Here is an 18,402-nt window from a genome sequence, read left to right on the forward strand (position 1 = left end):
ACGTGTTGACGCGCCGTGTTGTCGTGTTGATGTGTTGACCTGCCGTGTTGACGTGTTGACCCGCTGTGTTGCTGTGTTGATGTGTTGCTGTGTTGACGTGTTGACCCGCTGTGGTGACGTGTTGACCTGCCGTGTTGCTGTGTTGATGTGTTGACCTGCCGTGTTGACGTGTTGACCCGCTGTGTTGACGTGTTGACGTGTTGACCCGCTGTGGTGACGTGTTGACCTGCCGTGTTGACGTGTTGACCCGCTGTGTTGCTGTGTTGATGTGTTGCTGTGTTGACGTGTTGACCCGCTGTGTTGACGTGTTGACCCGCTGTGTTGACGTGTTGACCCGCTGTGTTGTCGTGTTGATGTGTTGACCTGCCGTGTTGACGTGTTGATGTGTTGCTGTGTTGACGTGTTGACCCGCTGTGTTGACGTGTTGACCTGCCGTGTTGCTGTGTTGACGTGTTCACCTGCCGTGTTGACGTGTTGACCTGCCGTGTTGACGTGTTGTCGTGTTGCCACGCCATGTTGCCACGCCGAGTTGCCGCGTTGACGTTCGGTTTGTATTTGCCGCGGCAGTGCATCCACCGTGACGTGAAGCCGGAGAACATCCTGGTGACCAAGCAGGGAATCATCAAACTCTGCGACTTTGGCTTTGCCCGCATGCTAAGTAAGTTTCCTGCACGCACACACACACACTCACCCCGTGGGGAGCGGTGGTGCAGCGGTTAGCGCTACGCTGCACGCACACACACACTCACCCCGTGGGGAGCGGTGGTGCAGCGGTTAGCGCTACGCACACACACACTCACCCTGTGGGGAGCGGTGGTGCAGCGGTTAGCGCTACGCTGCGCTACTAACCCGGCGACCCGAGTTCGATTCCCGCTCACGGCCAACACCACAGTGACGATTATTTGAACCGGTCCTGGGCCTCCGTCTAGGTCGACTCGACCTCAATTGATGAGTTCCTGGTGCGGTGTGTAAACATCGCCACTCAGGATAAAAAGGCGGCCCGGGCATGGTTCTGGCAACCCCCAACCCCATCGTCTGCCGTGCCAACGTTCATCAAACAAAGACGGTGGTCACCGCATCATCGCGCGGTCGCTTCCAGATGCGCTTCCGCGGCCGTCTGGAACGCCTCTTCCTCCCGATGTTAGGCAGCCGCTGGGGGCTGTATGGCAATTTGAAATCATCATTTAGATTGGAAACTCATTTCCGTAGAAGAACCGCTTCACGTATTTCGTTTGCTGTCCTATCCCTGCACTTCTGACGGGCGCGTACGACGCGAAAGAAGTTAAACATACGCACGGTACATAGGTGCTGCTCGCTAATAGCACTCGCCCCAAAAGTTCGTTAAGGCGGGGGGTCATTTGTCCTTGTTATAGCGGGACCGGGCGACGAGTACACGGACTACGTGGCGACGCGCTGGTACCGCGCCCCCGAGCTGCTGGTGGGCGACACGCACTACGGACCCGCCGTCGACGTGTGGGCGCTGGGCTGCGTCTTCGCCGAGCTCCTGGCCGGGGAGCCTCTGTGGCCGGGCCGATCGGACGTCGATCAGCTACACCTCATCCGCACGACGCAGGGTCGGACACGCACGCTCGCTCGCGAGCGCGCTAGCACGCTGACACGCTCGCTGGCACGCTCGCACGCTCGCCGAGCACGCTAGTACACACGCTCACACGCTCGCTAGTACACACGCTCACACGCACGCTAGTACACACGCTCACTCGCTCGCTAGTACACACGCTCGCACGCTGACACGCTCACTAGCACGCTCGCACGCTAGCACGCTCGCATGCTCACCGAGCACGCTAGTACACACGCTCGCACGCTCACACGCACGCTAGTACACACGCTCGCACGCTCACACGCTCGCTAGTACGCACGCTCACACGCTCGCTAGTACACACGCTCGCACGCTGACACGCTCGCTCGCTAGCACGCTCGCACGCTCGCACGCTCACCGAGCACGCTAGTACATACGCTCGCACGCTCACACGCTCGCTAGTACATACGCTCGCACGCTGACACGCTCGCTAGTACACACGCTCGCACGCCAGCACGCTCGCGCGTACATTTTTCATCGTTGCTACGGATACTGCACGGCCGTCGTTGGATTCTTGAGATGCTAACAAATTCTCCATTCGCTCGTTTTGATTATTTACATTATTATTTTATATTACACATATATTTTTTTTACCGATGGCTCGTTTTTAATCGCGACCGAGAAATTTGCGGAGGTCGCGAGTTATTGTCCCCCATCCCCCCGCTCGTTAGTTCTCCCGGAAGCTTTCGTGCAGTCGTCGGCTGTGAATGACGGATTGAGTGAATGACCGAGTGACCAAATGTTGTCCTTCAGGAGACCTCATTCCACGACACCAGCAGATCTTCAGCTCGAACCAGTTCTTCAGCGGGCTGAGCATCCCCGAGCCTGAGACACGGGTGGGTGGACACTGAGACACCTCGAGATGTTAACTACCTTCTCCTCGTATACAGGAGGTCGTGGGTTCGACCCCGACCCCTGCTGTATATTTGGAGTTTGCGTGTCTCTCTCTTTCATCATCATCATCATCACGGTGGCTAGGAGATGTTAACTACCTCGCCTGGTGTACAGGAAGTCATGCGTTCGATCCCGACCCTGACGCCTGCTGCTGTATATTTAGGAGTTTGCGTGTCTCTTTCATCATCATCAAGGTGGCTAGGAGATGTTAACTACCTCGCCTGGTGTACAGGAAGTCGTGGGTTCGATCCCGACCCTGACACCTGCTGCTGTATATTTGGAGTTTGTGTGTCTCATCACGGTGGCTGGGAGATGTTAACTACCTCGCCTGGTGTACAGGCGAAGTAGTTTGCGTGTCTCATCACGGTGGCTGGGAGATGTTAACCACTTCGCCTGGTGTACAGGAGGCCGTGGCTTCGATCCGGACTCTTGCTATATATTTGGAGTCTCTCCCTCCCTCTCGCTCTCCGTGGTCGCGTGGATTCTTCTCCGGGTGCCTCCAGTTTTTCCCATCCACATTTAGAATCGACGTCACGCGTTGAGAGCATTCGGCTGCTGTACTTGTCCACGCGACGATAAGCCACTTTCGTTGAGCTGCCATCGTTTGTGATAGCCAAGTCGCTTCTGACAAAGGGCTACACAGCTCAGTGGGGCCCGACCGAGTAAGGCCTCCAGAATTAAGATCGGATGAGACGGGACGCATTGTGTGGGTGATGTGGGCATAGGCGGTAGAGGTGAGGTCTGTTGCAGTGTCGCAAATAGCGGCGTGCATGTATAGCTTGTAGTTAGAGTTCAGCGCCGGCGTGTTTCTAAAAACTGACATTCCACCTCAGAATCAGAATATTGTATTCATGGTGGAGGAATCCGATGAGCTATGAAGCTCCTTTTCACGGATGTCCAGTTGGGGCACGGGGTATGACAATAAAACAGTTACACAAACACGGTAGGAGTGCAAAGTACACAAAAGGTCAACAAATCACCCAAACACAAATAAAACTCAATCATCCCCATCCTATGCGTCCACTGAGGTATTAACTTACTGTTCAAAAGCCACAAATGATAGCTCAACAAAGTGACCATGGGGAGAGAGATACACAAACTCCAAATGTACAGCAGGCGTCATGGTTGGGATCGAACCCCCGACCTCCTGCATACCAGGCGAGGTAGTTAACATCTCACCACTATGATGATGATGATGAGAGACACACAAATTACAAATACACAGCAGCAGGCGTCAGGGTCGGGATCAAACCCCGACCTCCTGCGTACCAGGCGAGGTAGTTAACATCTCACCACTATGATGATGATGATGAGAGACGCACAAATTCCAAATACACAGCAGCAGGCGTCAGGGTCGGGATCAAACTCCGACCTCCTGCGTACCTGGCGAGGGAGTTAACATCTAACGCAAGCACGACGGCAGCTGTCGCTTTCCACCTCTCACGCTTTCTCCATCCTGCCCCTCCGGCCCGACTCGCACCGCCAGGAGCCGCTGGAGTCGCGCTTCCCGTGCGCGTCGCCCGCGGCGCTCTCCTTCATGCGCGGCTGCCTGGAGATGGACCCGGCCAACCGGGCGGCCTGCGACGGCCTCCTCGGCCACCCCTACCTGGCAGAGCGGGACGGCGACCGGCGGCGCTCCGAGCGGCACGGCCGCCTGCCGCTCGTCGCGCACGGCGCCAGGAGGACGCACGGCGGCGGCGCCGCGCGTCACAACGGCGGCCACGCCTCCAACGGCAACAACAACAACAACGCCGGCGGCGGCAACAAGTACGACAACCACCGGCTGCCGGACATCAACGCGCCGAACGCGGCGCACGCCGCACGCGCGTCGTCGTCGCCGCAGCCGCCCACGCCGCCCACGCCGCCGCTCTGCCTCACCCCGTTCATGCGGGCGCCCAAGTCGTAGAGGAAGTGGCCCGCCACCGTCACCGCTACCCACCGGGGCCACCGCTCGTCCCTGGTCCGCTGAGGTTTCGCTCGCCCCCCCGTCCGACGGAATGCCCCCGACTCGAACCGCCGCCTGCACCGGAGATGAACGCCCCCCCCCACCCCGCTCGCTACCACTTGCAACCGCTCGCAAACGCTTGCAACCGCCCACCTGCTCGGCTTGCGGGATCCGATGAGAAGCGGGCGCATTGCGGCTGACGCGTGGTCATAGGCGGCATAGAGGTTAGCTCCGTGACAATGTGACTAGGCCGGAGCGAACGTCCTGTGTTTTCAGCGTTGGCGTCTCCGGCCTGCTCTGACGAGCGCTTGGACCGCAGCACTCGACTCCTGTTTACAGCCCCCGAGCCAGCGGTGGGAAATTCCACGTTCCCGTGGCAGGACGAGGCGACCCACGCAAACCGAACCACCGCTAACTTCCCGCCACGGTGATGCACGCTCGCTATCATGCGGTGGTCGAAGTGTTCCGAAGGGGCGCGCAAAATCACGGTCGCCACGGACGCCACCGCGCTACGTCAGCTGCCTGCCGATGGGCGCGTGAACGACAACGCCAACGGCGTAGTCCCACGTCCGACCGCGGAGCCGAGTGCGGGTGCAATTGATGAAGTCGGCTGCACGTGCAGCGCGGAATCGTGATAAGCCGAACCTGATGTGGAGCGAGAGGGACTGCCCGTACGGCGTTCCCTTGTTAGTCATGCACTTGGCTGTCGGCGATGTCGGCTCTCTGCGAATCGCATCTGGAAATCTACACGACGGCTACATGATGAGAGAGAGAAAGTGATGAGAGAGAGAGAGAGTGATGAGAGAGAGAGAGTGATGAGAGAGAGAGAGAAAGTGATGAGAGAGAGAAAGTGATGAGAGAGAGAAAGTGATGATAGAGAGAAAGTGATGAGAGAGAGATAGTGATGAGAGAGAGAGAAAGTGATGAGAGAGAGAAAGTGATGAGAGAGAGAGAAAGTGATGAGAGAGTGAATGTGATGAGAGAGAGAAAGTGATGAGAGAGAGAGAAAGTGATGAGAGAGAGAGAAAGTGATGAGAGAGAGAGAAAGTGATGAGAGAGAGAAAGTGATGAGAGAGAGAGAAAGTGATGAGAGAGAGAAAGTGATGAGAGAGAGAGAAAGTGATGAGAGAGAGAGAAAGTGATGAGAGAGAGAGAAAGTGATGAGAGAGAGAGAGAAAGTGATGAGAGAGAGAAAGTGATGAGAAAGTGATGAGAGAGAGAGAAAGTGATGAGAGAGAAAGTGATGAGAGAGAGAGAGAAAGTGATGAGAGAGAGAAAGTGATGAGAGAGAGAAAGTGATGAGAGAGAGAGAAAGTGATGAGAGAGTGATGAGAGAGAGAAAGTGATGAGAGACTTTGACTTTTGACTGCCTTTATTCAGGCTTCCACCTGCTATTGCAGTGGAGCCACAGTGCATCGGACCATAGTCCAGGCAGCAACGGTGATTGGGGAAAAAAAAAACGACACTGGGCGGTGGCACACGCCGTCACCTACAGCATCCCGTACACGGAAAAAAAAAACCCTTCTCAAACGACGCGCGCCATCGGGCGTCATCCACGCCAGGCTTATGGGGGGGTAGTCTCAGCTAAAAACAGCAAAAAATGACAACGACACCGGTCAAGCGCGTCAACGCGCGCACGACCGACGGCACAACTGGTGCATACAAGCACGGGCTTCATAGCGCGGATGAAGCGAGAGTTACATCGCAACCTCCGCTCATCCCCGCGTGCGCGCAGAAAATAGACAAAACACAATCCTCAAAAAAAAAAAACGCCACACAAGTCCACGCTCGCCCCACGCCGCCAGAAGGAGCCTCGGCTCGCACGACGTGTGGGCGGGCACCAGGAGCGTTCAAAAAGTAAAAGTCAGCGTGCCGTCCGTGACGGTACACAGGGCCTGGCCAGCCCCCCACCGCTCGAGGAAGCCGGCCAGCGTGCCCTCGGCGGAGGCGTCGTGATATTCATACTCCAACCGAATGCGCGCTTTAAGAAGTCCACCCAGCACCGCCACCGCGGAGCAGCTGCACGTCGGCGACACCCTGCAATTTCTTTTTGCGTGTCTTGTATATAGCCATTTTCGCCTGCGCGATGGCAAAGTTCGCCAAGTGGTGCCACCTGCTTGTCAGGTAAGGCACCCCGCAGACAAAACGGCTCCTGTAGAAGGGGACCCCCAGCTTCACAAAAAACGTTCCCAGGAGCTGAAACAGCGGGCCGAGCCGTGGGCATTTCAGATATTGGTGAGCCAGGTCCTCGACCGCGCCGCAGAACTCACACAGGTCCGACGCCCCGGGGGTGACCTTGCTGAGCCACGCGGCAGAGGGCAGCGTCCAGTGCGCGAGCCTCCATTGGAGGTCTCCGCAGTGCCTCGTTACAGGGGACCTGTAAAAACACTCCCACTGGGGGTGGGCCTCAGTCATGGGGGTGAAATGAGCCCTCCATTTGATGTCCGGCGCGTCCGCCAGCTCCGTGCAGTGGAGCGCTTTCACGCAGCATTCGTAGAGCACCTTCTTCGGAGCGCTCTCGAGGGCCACGTCCTTGCATTGATCGAGCCGCAGCAGCTTTCCGGCATCACAGCGCCCGGGGGGCTGCGCGCAGGAGAGGAGGAGCCCCGGGAAGGGCGGGGGGGGGGAGGGTGGGGGGGGTAGAGGTGGGTGGGGGGGGTCGGGGTGGGGGGTCCCTCGGTGCCACGGTCTTCCGGCGCATCCAGCGCTAAGCACAGCCCCCGCATTACTTTGAGCGCCTCCCGCGACAACTTCTCCCCCGCGAGCACGGTGCGGAGTCCCGCGGCGCCGCTCACCTCCGCCGCAGCACTTCACGAGGTCGCCCACCCTCCGCACCCCCGCCCCGGCGAAGCGGAGGGCGAGCGTCCTCCCTAATCCCTGCAAAAAGTCGAATAAAGAACAGAGGCTCGCGCAGGAACTGTGCGAGGCCATCCCGCGGCTTCGCCCTGTCCCACGCAAGACTCCGGCACGCGTCCAGTAAGCTCCGGTGGTACTCGGGCAGCCCCGTATAGTCAACAAGGTCCAAGTCCAATAGGACCAGCTCTCTGTCGTACCCCAGGCGCCCGCCCGCACCCCTCAACAGGCTGAGGGCCAGCGCTGTCCACTGGGGTCCCTCTCGTTGGTACAACAGGCGCCGCACGGCCTGCAGCCTGAAAAACATAACTTTGGCGGTGACATCCACCAGGCCCTGACCACCCTCTCGCACCGGCAGGTGGAGCATGCCCGGCTTCATCCAGTGCTTACCGCACCAGACGAAGTGGACGAGCGAGCGGCCCGTCCCCCGGAGCAACCAGTCAGGGGGCTGAATGACTTTAGCCCGGTGCCATAAAACAGACGCCGCCAGGTTGTTTCCCACCAGCACCCGCCCCCTGAAGGACAGTAGTGGGGCCAGCTTCGTCCATGCCGACAGCTTGGCCTCAAACGCTTCTTTCAACTCAGTCCAGTTTCGTTCAACCGCCCGCGGTCTGCCCAGGTGAACCCCCAGGTACCGCACACCCTCGTCCTGCCACGTGACTCCCCCGGGGAGGAGCACAGAGCGCACGACGCCCCGCGCTCCCAGGCAGAGGGCCTCTCTTTTCTCCCAGTTGACCTTGGCGCCGGACGCTCGTTCGAATGTCGCCACAGCCCTGCAGAGCGTTGAGAGGTCTCGTGCGTCGCTGACCACCACGCACACGTCATCTGCATAGGCCGACACCTTTATAGCGACGTTCCCCGGGCCTGGAACCGCGAGCCCGGGCAAAAACTTCCTTCAGCCTGCGCACCAGCGGCTCAACGCTCAGGGCGTAGAGGAGCCCTGAGAGCGGGCACCTCTGCCTGATCCCTCTCGTCACAGGGAAGGGGGGAAAGCCCCCTCTCGCGGCTCCTGCTCGGCGCATACAAAGTTGAAACACCTCAGCTTCGTGTCGTTGGCCACAAAGTCCACCGAGATCAAATGGTCTTTCGCAATCTCTTTAAAGACCACGTTCTCAGGAAGGAACTTCGGACCGAACACGATCGCGGCCGCAGCGAGGTTGTCCTCACCGTGGCTGAAGATGGCCTGGCTGCCCATGAGGTGTTGACGTTGGGCCTACAGAGTGTCGTCGAGGTGCGTTTCTTGTAGGGACGTTACGTCTGCCTTCTGGTCGTTGAGAAAGCGACAGACGAGGTGCCACCTCTTGTTGCTACGAGCACTGTTGCAATTCAAACTCGCGATCTTGACGCCCGAAGCCATGGCATTAGGTGTTGGAAATGGCTACAGGGGGGCACTTTGGGCGGGAGGAGCTCTTCACCTTTTGTACCAACGCTTTCAGTCGATAGCATTCCTGCGGACTGAACGCGTACTTTTGCGGCTCGCGATATATTTTCTGTGCGGCCTTCATGAAGCCCAGCGCATCGGGGAAGGAATCCTCGATGCTGACCCCACGCTTCCTGTAGGTGGATTAGAGGAAGTGGAGGATGTCGGCACGGCGGTTTCGCGTATTTCTGCTCCCCCTTGACTTGCGAGAAGTTCATCTCGCTTGCGTTGTCGTCAACGTCAGACTCCGACCGCTCGTCGTCAGAGTCTTTGTGCGTGCTCTCGTGAGGCTCGGCGGCCACCTCTTCTGTCGAGCTACACAGAGCCGGGGTCTCCTCGGGCTCGGGGTGGCTCTCCTCTGCGGGCTCGGCAGCCGCCGCCTCGTCGGGCGAGGAGGTGGGCTGACCAGCGCCCTCGAGCGCCGTGGCACCGTCAGGTGCGGCGGTGGTGGTCTGCAGTTCCGGGACAGCCGAGGCCGGGTCCGGTGGTCGTCCCTCTGCCTCTGCGTCGTCTGGTGGGTGGCGTCAGCGGCGTTCACCTCGTCCTGTGGCTCGAACTCGCCTCCGCTCTCCGCCGCTGCGTCCGGGTGGTCGTTCGGTTCGCCTTTGTCGTTGTCGCCGGTGATCGCCGTCCGCTTGGGAAGGTCACCGGCGTGTGCCGCCGCTGCGGGGCCGGCTCCGGCCCTGCGCTTTCGCGACGCGACGCGGGTGAAGCCGTCCCGCTCGCCCTCCGGTGCTGACTCTACGCGGTCGGCTATGGAGTCGGCGTGGTCGTGCTGTTGCTGCTGCTGCGGCTGCTGCTGCTGCTCGTCGCGCCGCTGCCGCTGCTGCTGCTACGGTTTTTTCTGTTTCTGCGTTTTTTGCTGCTGCTCCGCGTGCGGCGTTGCAGGCGGTGCAGGGGCAGCAGCCTCGTTTTTCTTGTCCGGGCAGTTTTTCCGGGTGTGGCCGGTACCACCACACCCAAAGCACCGCGGCACGGCCGTGGAGGCGTACACGGTGTAGTAGACGTGCCCGTCGATGGTATATTTTAGGGTTACGTCGAGGTCCGTGTTGCCGCCATTTAAGATCGTAAAGGTATGGCGCCGTAGCGACATCACGTGCGCCAGTTTCGGGTCCCTCGTACGCAGGGGCAGCATGGCGATGCGCGAAACCGCCGTGCCGAACCGCTGCAGGGCCCGCTGGAGGCCTGCGCTCCTGAGGAAGGGTGGCGCGCCCGAGAGCAGCACCCTGATGGCAGGCGTTGAGAGCGGGGTGCACTGCAAAAACAGCTCCCCGCCGATGTTGAGCCCCGTCTCCACGAGGCGCGCCACCATCTCCTCCTCGGCCACGCAGACGGTGACGCCGCGGTTCTGCCGTTGGGCAGCGAGGACGCCCGCGTGGCCGACGCACGCGGCGACGGCCTCGACGGCGATCTCGGGCGGAGGGAAGGCGACGATCGCGTTCCTCCGCGTGAGGGTCTCCAGCCTGGCGTACTGCGCCATGATGGTCGTCAGCAGCAGGGCAGCGCACGACGACTGTAGCTCACGAACCGAATGAGGTGAATTGCGCTCAAAGGCTCGGTGAGCGAAGTAAAAAAAAAAATGGGAATAAAAACGAAATGAGGGGGGGCACACCGTTTGAAAGGCTGTGGAAAAGTGTGTAACCTCTCTCAGGCTCGGGTCTGCACACCAGGTGAGGAGCCAGGAGCTCCACCTGGGCGCAGCCTCCTCCCAGCATGCACAGACTTTGACTTTTAAGCTGCCTTTATTCGGCTGCCAGCTGCAATTGCGCCGGAGCCTCAGTCAGTGTTCAAAGACAGCAGCGGTGACGGAAAGCACTGCGCAACAGCACACGCGCCGCCACGCACAAACCGCGCACGCAGCGCCCGCGCCCGCGCCCCTCCGCCAACGTCCGCAACCAGCGACAAAACACCGTCGAGCGTCTTTGGCGATCACAGTACATCACGTGCGATCGGGCGACCACCGCGAAAAGTGTGGGGGGGGGGGGTGGGGGGTCATAACGTGTAAGTGAGCGCGTCCTGTTCGATTGTGCACAGGGCGTCTTTTGCACGCCCCCATTTCTCCAGAAAGTTGCCCTTCCCTCCCCCCGGTGTGACTGGTATGCAAACTCTAGTTTGAGCCGCGCTTTTATGAGGGCCTGTGTCATTGCCAGCGCCCCACCGCCACCACTGTCGCCTTTCAGCCTCCGCTTCCTTGTTGAATAGATCGCCAGTTTGGCTTGGGCGCACACAAAGTTTGCGACGTTGCGCTTGTCGCCCCTCGTCCCGGTCACCCCGTACATGAACGCACTCTCACGGAACGGGGTGCCTAGCCTCTTGAAAACCTGCGCTAGGTAGCGAAACAGCTGGGTTAGCCTCCTGCATTTGAGGTATTGGTGGGCGATGTCCTCCCTTCGTCCGCAAAACACGCACGTGTCCGGAGCTCCCGGCGAGGCCCAGCTGACCCACACGGCCGAGGGCACGGTCCGGTGCACCAACCTCCACTGGAGGTCGCCGCATCGCTTAGTTGTGGGGGGGGGGCGGTACATGTCCCGCTAGTGGGGGGCTGCGCTGGTCAGCGCGGAGAAATGCCCCCTCCACTTCGTGTCCGGCAGTTCTCCCAGCTCCCCGAAGTGCAGCGCCTTTACGCAGGCGGCGTAGAGCCATTTTTTAACGTCCTTCAACGACACGCCTCTGCACTCCTCCATCTTTAACAGTTTTCCGGTGTCCTCGCGGTCGGTGGGGGCGCCACAGGAGAAGGCCAACGGGGGGTAGCAGGGTCCTCCCCTGCCGCCCGCGTCCTCCAGCTTCACCCCGAGTTTCCGCATCGTCCGCAGGACCTCCCGCAGCAATTTCGCCCGGCTAGTACGGTGCGCAGTCCGGCCGCTTCCGAGAGCGCCAGTGCTGTTCGCCACCTCCGCCGGCCAGGGTCCATCAGGTCGTCGACCCTTCTCACCCCCCCGGCAACAAACCGCAGGGCCAGGGTGCGTGCTCCCTTCAGTTCCTGAAAGAGAGCGTTTGCGAACAGTGGCTCCCGCGTGAAGAGGTTCGCGTCGCAGCCCGCGGGCGTCCTCACCCACTCGAGGCTGTGCCACGCATCTAGGAGGCTGCGGTAGTACCTTGGCAGCGGGGTCTGGTCGACCAGCCCCAGGTCCGTTAGGAAGAGCTCCCGGCCGTACCCCAGCTGCCCGGCCTGTCTCAGCAAGCCGAGGGCTAGGGACTGCCAGGGCTGCTCTTCCGGCTCGTATGTGCAGAAGTCTGAACGCCATCACCCGGCTGGCGACGCTCACCAGGCCCTGGCCTCCCTCCTCCACCGGTAAACAGAGGACACCTGGCCTTTGCCAGTGCCTTCCGTGCCAGACGAAGGCGGTAAAGGCCTTCTGCACTCTGAACAGCAGCCAGTCTGGGGGGTGAAGGACTCTGGCCTTATGCCACAGCATGACCGCTGCTAGGTTGTTTACGATGAGTACCCGTCCCCTGACATTTGGGGAGTGAACTTGGCCCACGCCTTCAGTCTTGCTCCGACCTCCGCCCAATTTCTGTCTATGGTGGCCGGGTTGCCCAGGTGTACCCCCAGGTGTTTGGTACCCTCCGTACCCCACTCCACCCCTCCCGGGAGCGTCAAGGCGCGCACCGCACCCCGCGGCCCTAGGGCTAGCGCCTCACATTTTGCCCAGTTGACTTTCGCGAAGGAGGCCCTCTCGCAGAGGCGTTCCGCCCTGTGGACCGCCGCTACGTCCTGCGCGTTGTTGATTAACACGCATAAGTCGTCTGCGTTACACCGAGAGCTGGACTGCCGCGTTGCCCGGCCCTGGGATCCGGAGGCCCGACAGGGTCCGTTTCAGTCTCAATAGGAGTGGCTCAATGCAAAGTGCATAGAGCAGTCCCGAGAGTGGGCATCCCTGCCTGACCCCCCTCGAGACTAGCCAGGGGGGCACGGAGTTTATTGTTCAGCTTAATCAGGCTAGACACATTCGTATAGAGGAGCCGCACGTATGCGATGAACTCCTCTCCAAACCCAAAGGCCCTGAGCACCGCATATAGGTAATCGTGGCTTACCCGGTCGAACGCCTTCTCCTGGTCTAGGAAGAGGAGGCCTGCGTCCAATCCATGGGCGGCCGCCAGGTCTATCACGTCTCTGACTACCGCTATGTTATCATGGATGGACCGTCCCGGAATACAGTACGTCTGTTCTGGCTGTATGACCTTCCCCGCCGCGCCCTTCAGCCGGTTGACCAAAGCCTTAGCTACTATTTTGTAGTCCGTGCATAGCACAGACACCGGCCGCCAGTTCGTGACGCAGCTCAAGTCCCCTCTCTTGGGCAGCAGAGTAACCACAGCCCTCCTGCAGCTCTGCGGCATTTCCCCTTTTGCTAAGCTCGCGTTTAGCACCTCGCTCAGGGAAGGGCCGAGCTCACTCCAGAAGGTCTTAAAGAATTCGGCCGGGAGGCCATCGATCCCCGGTGCCTTCCCCGTAGCGAGGCCTCTCACCGCCGCCTCAAGCTCTTGGAGGGTGAACGGGCCCCTCCATCTGCTCCATCTCAGGGGGGGTCAGTCTAGGAATGCCCTCTAATAATTCCCTCAGAGCTTCCCCTTGGATGTTTTATGCGGTGACCAGCGCCCCATAAAAGCCCCTAATGATCCCGGCGATGCCTTCATCACTGGTGTGGATTCCACCACCGGGAGCCTGCAGCCTAGATATGATGTTTCTGGTAATTGGCTGTCCCAGTTGCCTGAAAAACAGCTTAGTCGGCGCATCCATCTGTACCAGATGTTGTATTTTCTGTTTAACGAAGGCCTTATAGGCTTCCTTGTCTGATACGGCTCTCAGTAGCCATTGCTGCTCTAAGGGCGCCTCCAGCCGCAGCTGCAGCTCGCGCATCGCCGCGAGCGCCGCCCGCAGCAACTTCGCCCCGGCCAGCACGGAGCGGAGCCCCGCCACCCCGCTGAAATCGGCCGCGGGTTTCCACGTGGGGATGGTGGCCGCGGTCCCGCACCAGGTCAGCCACCGTCCGCACCCCCGCCGAAGTGAAGCGGCGGGCCAGCGCCGCCTCCTCCCGGATCCCCGCGAAGCGGCCGTTGTGGAACAGGGGCTCGCACAGGAACTCCTCGAGCGTGCTGCTGCGCGGGCTCGCCCTGCTCCACGTCACGCTCCGCCACGCGTCCAGGAGGCTCCGCTGGAAAGCCGGCAGCCCCCCGTAGTCGACCTGGGTCAGGTCCATTAAAAACAGTTCTCGCCCGTAGCCCAGGCCACCACCGGCACCCCGCAGCAGGGCGAGGGCGGGCGCCTCCCAGGATGCGGCCTCCCCGCCGTACAGCAGCCGCTGCACGGTTAGAAGTCGAAAGGTCAGGACCCTGGCGGTAACGTCTACCAGGCCCTGACCCCCCTCGTCCACCGGCAGGCGGAGGACCCCCGGCCTCAGCCAATGTTTGCCATGCCAGACGAAGGCGGTGAAGGCCCTCTGTACCCTCGCCAGTAGCCACTCCGGGGGTTGGACGACCCTGGCCCTATGCCACAGCATGACTGCCGCCAAATTGTTCACGACGAGTACCCTTCCCCTATACGCCATCCGGGGGGTAAAACGGGCCCACGCCTGCAGCCTCCCTGCGACCTTTTCCACCAGGTCGTCCCAGTTCTTCTTCACGGTGGCCGGGTTGCCCAGGTGCACCCCCAGGTACTTGGTGCCTTCTGTGCCCCACACCACCCCCCCTGGGAGCGCCAAGGCGCTCATCTCACCCCGCGGCCCCAGGCACAGCGCCTCGCACTTTGCCCAGTTCACTCTCGCGGAGGAGGCCCTCTCGTAGAGGCCGACCACCTCGCGCACCGCCGCCACGTCCCGCGCATTAACCACCACCGCGCATACGTCATCCGCGTACGCTGAGACTCTTATACCGGCGTTTTCCGGCCCGGGGATCCGGAAGCCCGACAGGGACCGCTGCAACCTTATTAACAGCGGCTCTATGCAGAGCGCATAGAGCAGCCCTGAGAGTGGGCATCCCTGCCTAACCCCCCTCGTGACCCCCAGGGGGGCGCGGAGCCTGTTATTCAGCTTAACGAGGCTGGAAATGTTAGTATGCAGGAGTCTCACGTACGCGACAAACCCTTCGCCAACCCCAAAGGCTCGCAGCACCGCGTACATATAGTCGTGGTCGACCCTATCAAACGCCTTCTCCTGATCAAGGAAGAGGAGGCCCGCTTCCCTTCCTTGGGTGGCCGCCAGGTCGATGACGTCCCTGACCACCCCGATACTGTCATGGATGGTGCGCCCCGGGACGCAGTACGTCTGCTCTGGCTGGATCATCTTCCCCGCCGCGCCCTTCAGCCGGTTGACTAGCGCCTTCGCGATAATCTTGCAGTCCATGCATACCACGGACACTGGCCGCCAGTTTGTCACGCGGCGCAAGTCCCCCTTCTTAGGCAGCAGGGTAACCACCGCTCGTCTGCAGCTCTGCGGCAACTCCCCCCTTGTCAGACTGGCGTTCAACACCTCGACCAGGGAGGGTCCCAGCTCGCCCCAAAAGGCCGTAAAGAATTCGGCCGGAAGGCCATCAATCCCAGGCGCCTTTCCTTTAGCGAGGCCCCTCGCCACCGCTTCCAGCTCCCGCAACGTTTAATAGAACCTCCTGACGACCCCGGCGATGCCCTCGTCGCTCGTGTGTACCTCACCACTCGGGGCCTGCAGGCTGGAAATGAGGTTCCTGGTCACCGGTTGCCCCTGTTGCCTGAAGAACAGTTTGGTGGGCGCATCCATCTGCAACAGATGCTGCATTTTCCGGTTGGTGAAGGCCCTGTAGGCTTCTTGGTCCGACACCGATCGTAACAGCCGCTGCTGCTCCCAGAGTGCGCGATGGTCTGCGCCAGTCTGGGACGAGCCCAGCTCCGCTTCCAGCGCCAGCAGTTCCCCCCGCAGCCGCTCCTCCTGCTCCCTCCTAGCTGCGGCGTGCAGGCTCATGAACTGCCGGCACAGTAGCCCGATCTGTGCCTTCCCATTGTCCCACCATTGTCGGGGGGATTCAAACGCACCCTTCCGCTCTACCCACCCTCTCCAGAAGGCCCCCTTGAAGTCCGCGTTCTCCAGCAGTTGCAGGTCGAGCCTCCAGTAGGGGCTGCGCTGCCCGCCAAGGGGGGGGGGGGGGGGTGCAGGCGCACGGTCACCAGGTGGCGGTCCGAGAACCCGGTCGGAACGACCTTGGCCTCGCCGACAAAGTTGGCCCCTTCGGCGTCGACATGAGAGGCGGTCGAGCCGCGCGAGGCTGATCCGCCCTTGAGGCCGCACCGGCACCACGTGTATTGCCGCTGGGCCGGGTGTTGCAGGCGCCACGCGTCGAGTAAGTTCTGGCTCTTGACGAGGTCGGCTCGCGGACTCGGGGTGAGGTTCGCTACCGTTGCGATGGAGAGCCGGGTCGAGCGTACAATCGAAGGCCCCGCCGACGACCGTGAGCACTTCGTCTGCGCTGGCTTCCTCTCGGGCGCCCTGCATCACGTGCGCTAATTTCGGATCTTTCGTGCGCATGGGTAGCGTCGTGATTCGCGAGACCGCCGAGCCGAACCTTTTCAGGTCTTGCTGGATGTCCGCGCTCTTCAGGAATGGCGGCGCGCCCGAGAGAACCACTCTTACTGCAGGCGTCGAGAGCGGGGTGCACGGGAGGAATAGCACACCTCCGACGTAGAGCCCTGTTTCTATGAGGCGCGCCACCATCGCCTCCTCCGCCACGTACACGGTGACACCTCGGTTCTCTCGCTGGGCGGCGAGGACGCCGGCGTGCCCCACGCACGTGGCCACCGCGGAGGCGACGGCTTCCATGACGACCTCTTGTGGAGGGAACGTGACGATCGCGTTCCTCCTCGTCAGCTTCTCTAGCCGGGCGTGCTGCGCCATGGCGGCCGGCCGCAGCACACCTGTGCACGTGGTCGCCGCTTTTCTTGTTGTAACACCCGAGTCGCTCGAGGTGAAACAAGCTTGAGAGGCTCAGTGTGCGAAAAATAAAGAAGATAAAGTAAAGAAGGGGAGAAAAAACGAATGAGGGAGGGGATGAGGGGAGTCTCGATGTTTAAACTTTTTTGGAACCTCTCTCAGGCTTGGCCTAATTGATAGAAAGACCAGGCCTCCATTGTGCCAGGTGGGAGCCCGGGAGCTTCACCTGGACGCAGCCACCTCCGCGCATGCGCAGAGAGAGAGAGAGATGAGAGTGAAAGTGATGAGAGAAAGTGATGTGAAAGTGATGAGAGAGAGAAAGTGATGAGAGAAAGTGATGAGAGAGAGAAAGTGATGAGAGAGAGAAAGTGATGAGAGAGAGAAAGTGATGAGAGAGAGAAAGTGATGAGAGAGAGAAAGTGATGAGAGAGAGAAAGTGATGAGAGAGAGAAAGTGATGAGAGAGAGAAAGTGATGAGAGAGTGAAAGTGATGAGAGAGTGAAAGTGATGAGAGAGTGAAAGTGATGAGAGAGAAAGGGAAAGAGAGAGAAAGTGATAGAGAGAGAAAGTGATGAGAGAGAAAGCGATGAGAAAAAGCGATGAGAAAGAGCTTCTCGAAGCTTTGGAAGCATCTTGAGCAGACGTTTGCACGTGCTGTGTTCGTAGGGCCTATGTCGCTGTCCGTGAAATTTAGCTGTTCACGAGCGCCTCCGGAACGTATCCCTCGTCGCGAATAACGAGGGAGAATCCTGTCCACTCCCGACCAAGCCCCGAGTTCACAACTTGGCGGGCTGTTTCAATTTATTTATTTTGGTATAGCCCTGTGAGCCATTCGGCTCTTGAATCGGGTGCAACCACAACAAACAAAAAAACAAAAACACGAACAATAAAACATCTTAAAGTGACGATGTGTTGACTGTGCAAACAGAAAATCCATGAAAAAAAACCCAGCAAAATATTCCTGAAAAAAGCACCGTGTACACCACCAACGCTGTGTGAAAAAAATCCCAGTGGGATGCAAAGTCAAACAACAACCACAAGACAACTTAGATTAAGGCCATCAGTCTAACTCCGTACTACAACAAAACAAACATGTCGTAGGCTCTGTCTACTGCACCGCCTGTGATTGGATGGTTTAAACGAAGTAGCATACATGACTTATTATTTAAACGATGTGTGTTGAACTTGTGTCGCTCCGTACGTAGCCAACAGTTCTAATCGGATGTGCGGGTAGTGTGTTAGTGTAAAAGGTCTCTATTTGTATAAAGTGATAACACCTGTACGTCTGTGCGTGTGTGTGATTGCACCCCACATTCCTCCCAGCACCGAAGGAGCAATGGGGGTGGCTCTTGTAGCCAGCGGTGGAAATTCCACATTCCCGTGGCGTGCGTCCTAGTCTCGGTACCCGGAGAGCGCAAACATCTGTCGACTTCCCGCAAAGCGGTACTCGTTTTATCCACGCCCAAAGAGGATGATAGTCTCACCTCACCCCCCCGACTGCGACTCGGGTTTTAGCATCATACCTGTCAACCCCTTATCAGTGCCCTTACCTTATTACAGACCAATTCAGACCTTAGTGGTCACCCCGTGCCCCCATTATAAATCCCGACGTTCATCCTACAAAGTCCCATCACAAGGAGAGGAACACAAACACAAATAGACAAAAACACGGTTTTTTTCTCTCGGTTGACAGCGAAATGCGGCATTCTGACCACGGCGTTCGAATCGCCCGAAACAGATCCGGAATATTTATTGAGACTGGAGAAATCCACGTCCAGTCAACCTTCTTCCGTACGGCTGC

At 59.6% G+C, this 18,402-nt stretch overlaps 1 protein-coding gene across 1 annotated transcript in view; it reads left to right on the forward strand.

The window, feature by feature from the left end:
* The window catches only part of LOC116956087 (cyclin-dependent kinase-like 1), a 20,364-nt gene extending 14,448 nt beyond the window's left edge, over positions 1–5,916 (forward strand). Inside the window, exons 5-8 of the mRNA XM_032977535.2 lie at positions 568–658; positions 1,374–1,574; positions 2,351–2,433; positions 3,978–5,916. Of these exons, the coding sequence (XP_032833426.1) occupies positions 568–658; positions 1,374–1,574; positions 2,351–2,433; positions 3,978–4,397 (795 nt within the window). The 3' untranslated portion in view covers positions 4,398–5,916. The remainder of the gene's footprint in view (positions 1–567; positions 659–1,373; positions 1,575–2,350; positions 2,434–3,977) is intronic.
* Positions 5,917–18,402: the final 12,486 nt, after the last annotated feature.

The sequence above is a fragment of the Petromyzon marinus genome, chromosome 63, assembly GCF_048934315.1.
Source record: "Petromyzon marinus isolate PM22_M1 ecotype Great Lakes invasive population chromosome 63, UKy_Petmar_22M1.pri1.0, whole genome shotgun sequence".
Taxonomy (NCBI): Eukaryota; Metazoa; Chordata; class Hyperoartia; order Petromyzontiformes; family Petromyzontidae; genus Petromyzon; species Petromyzon marinus.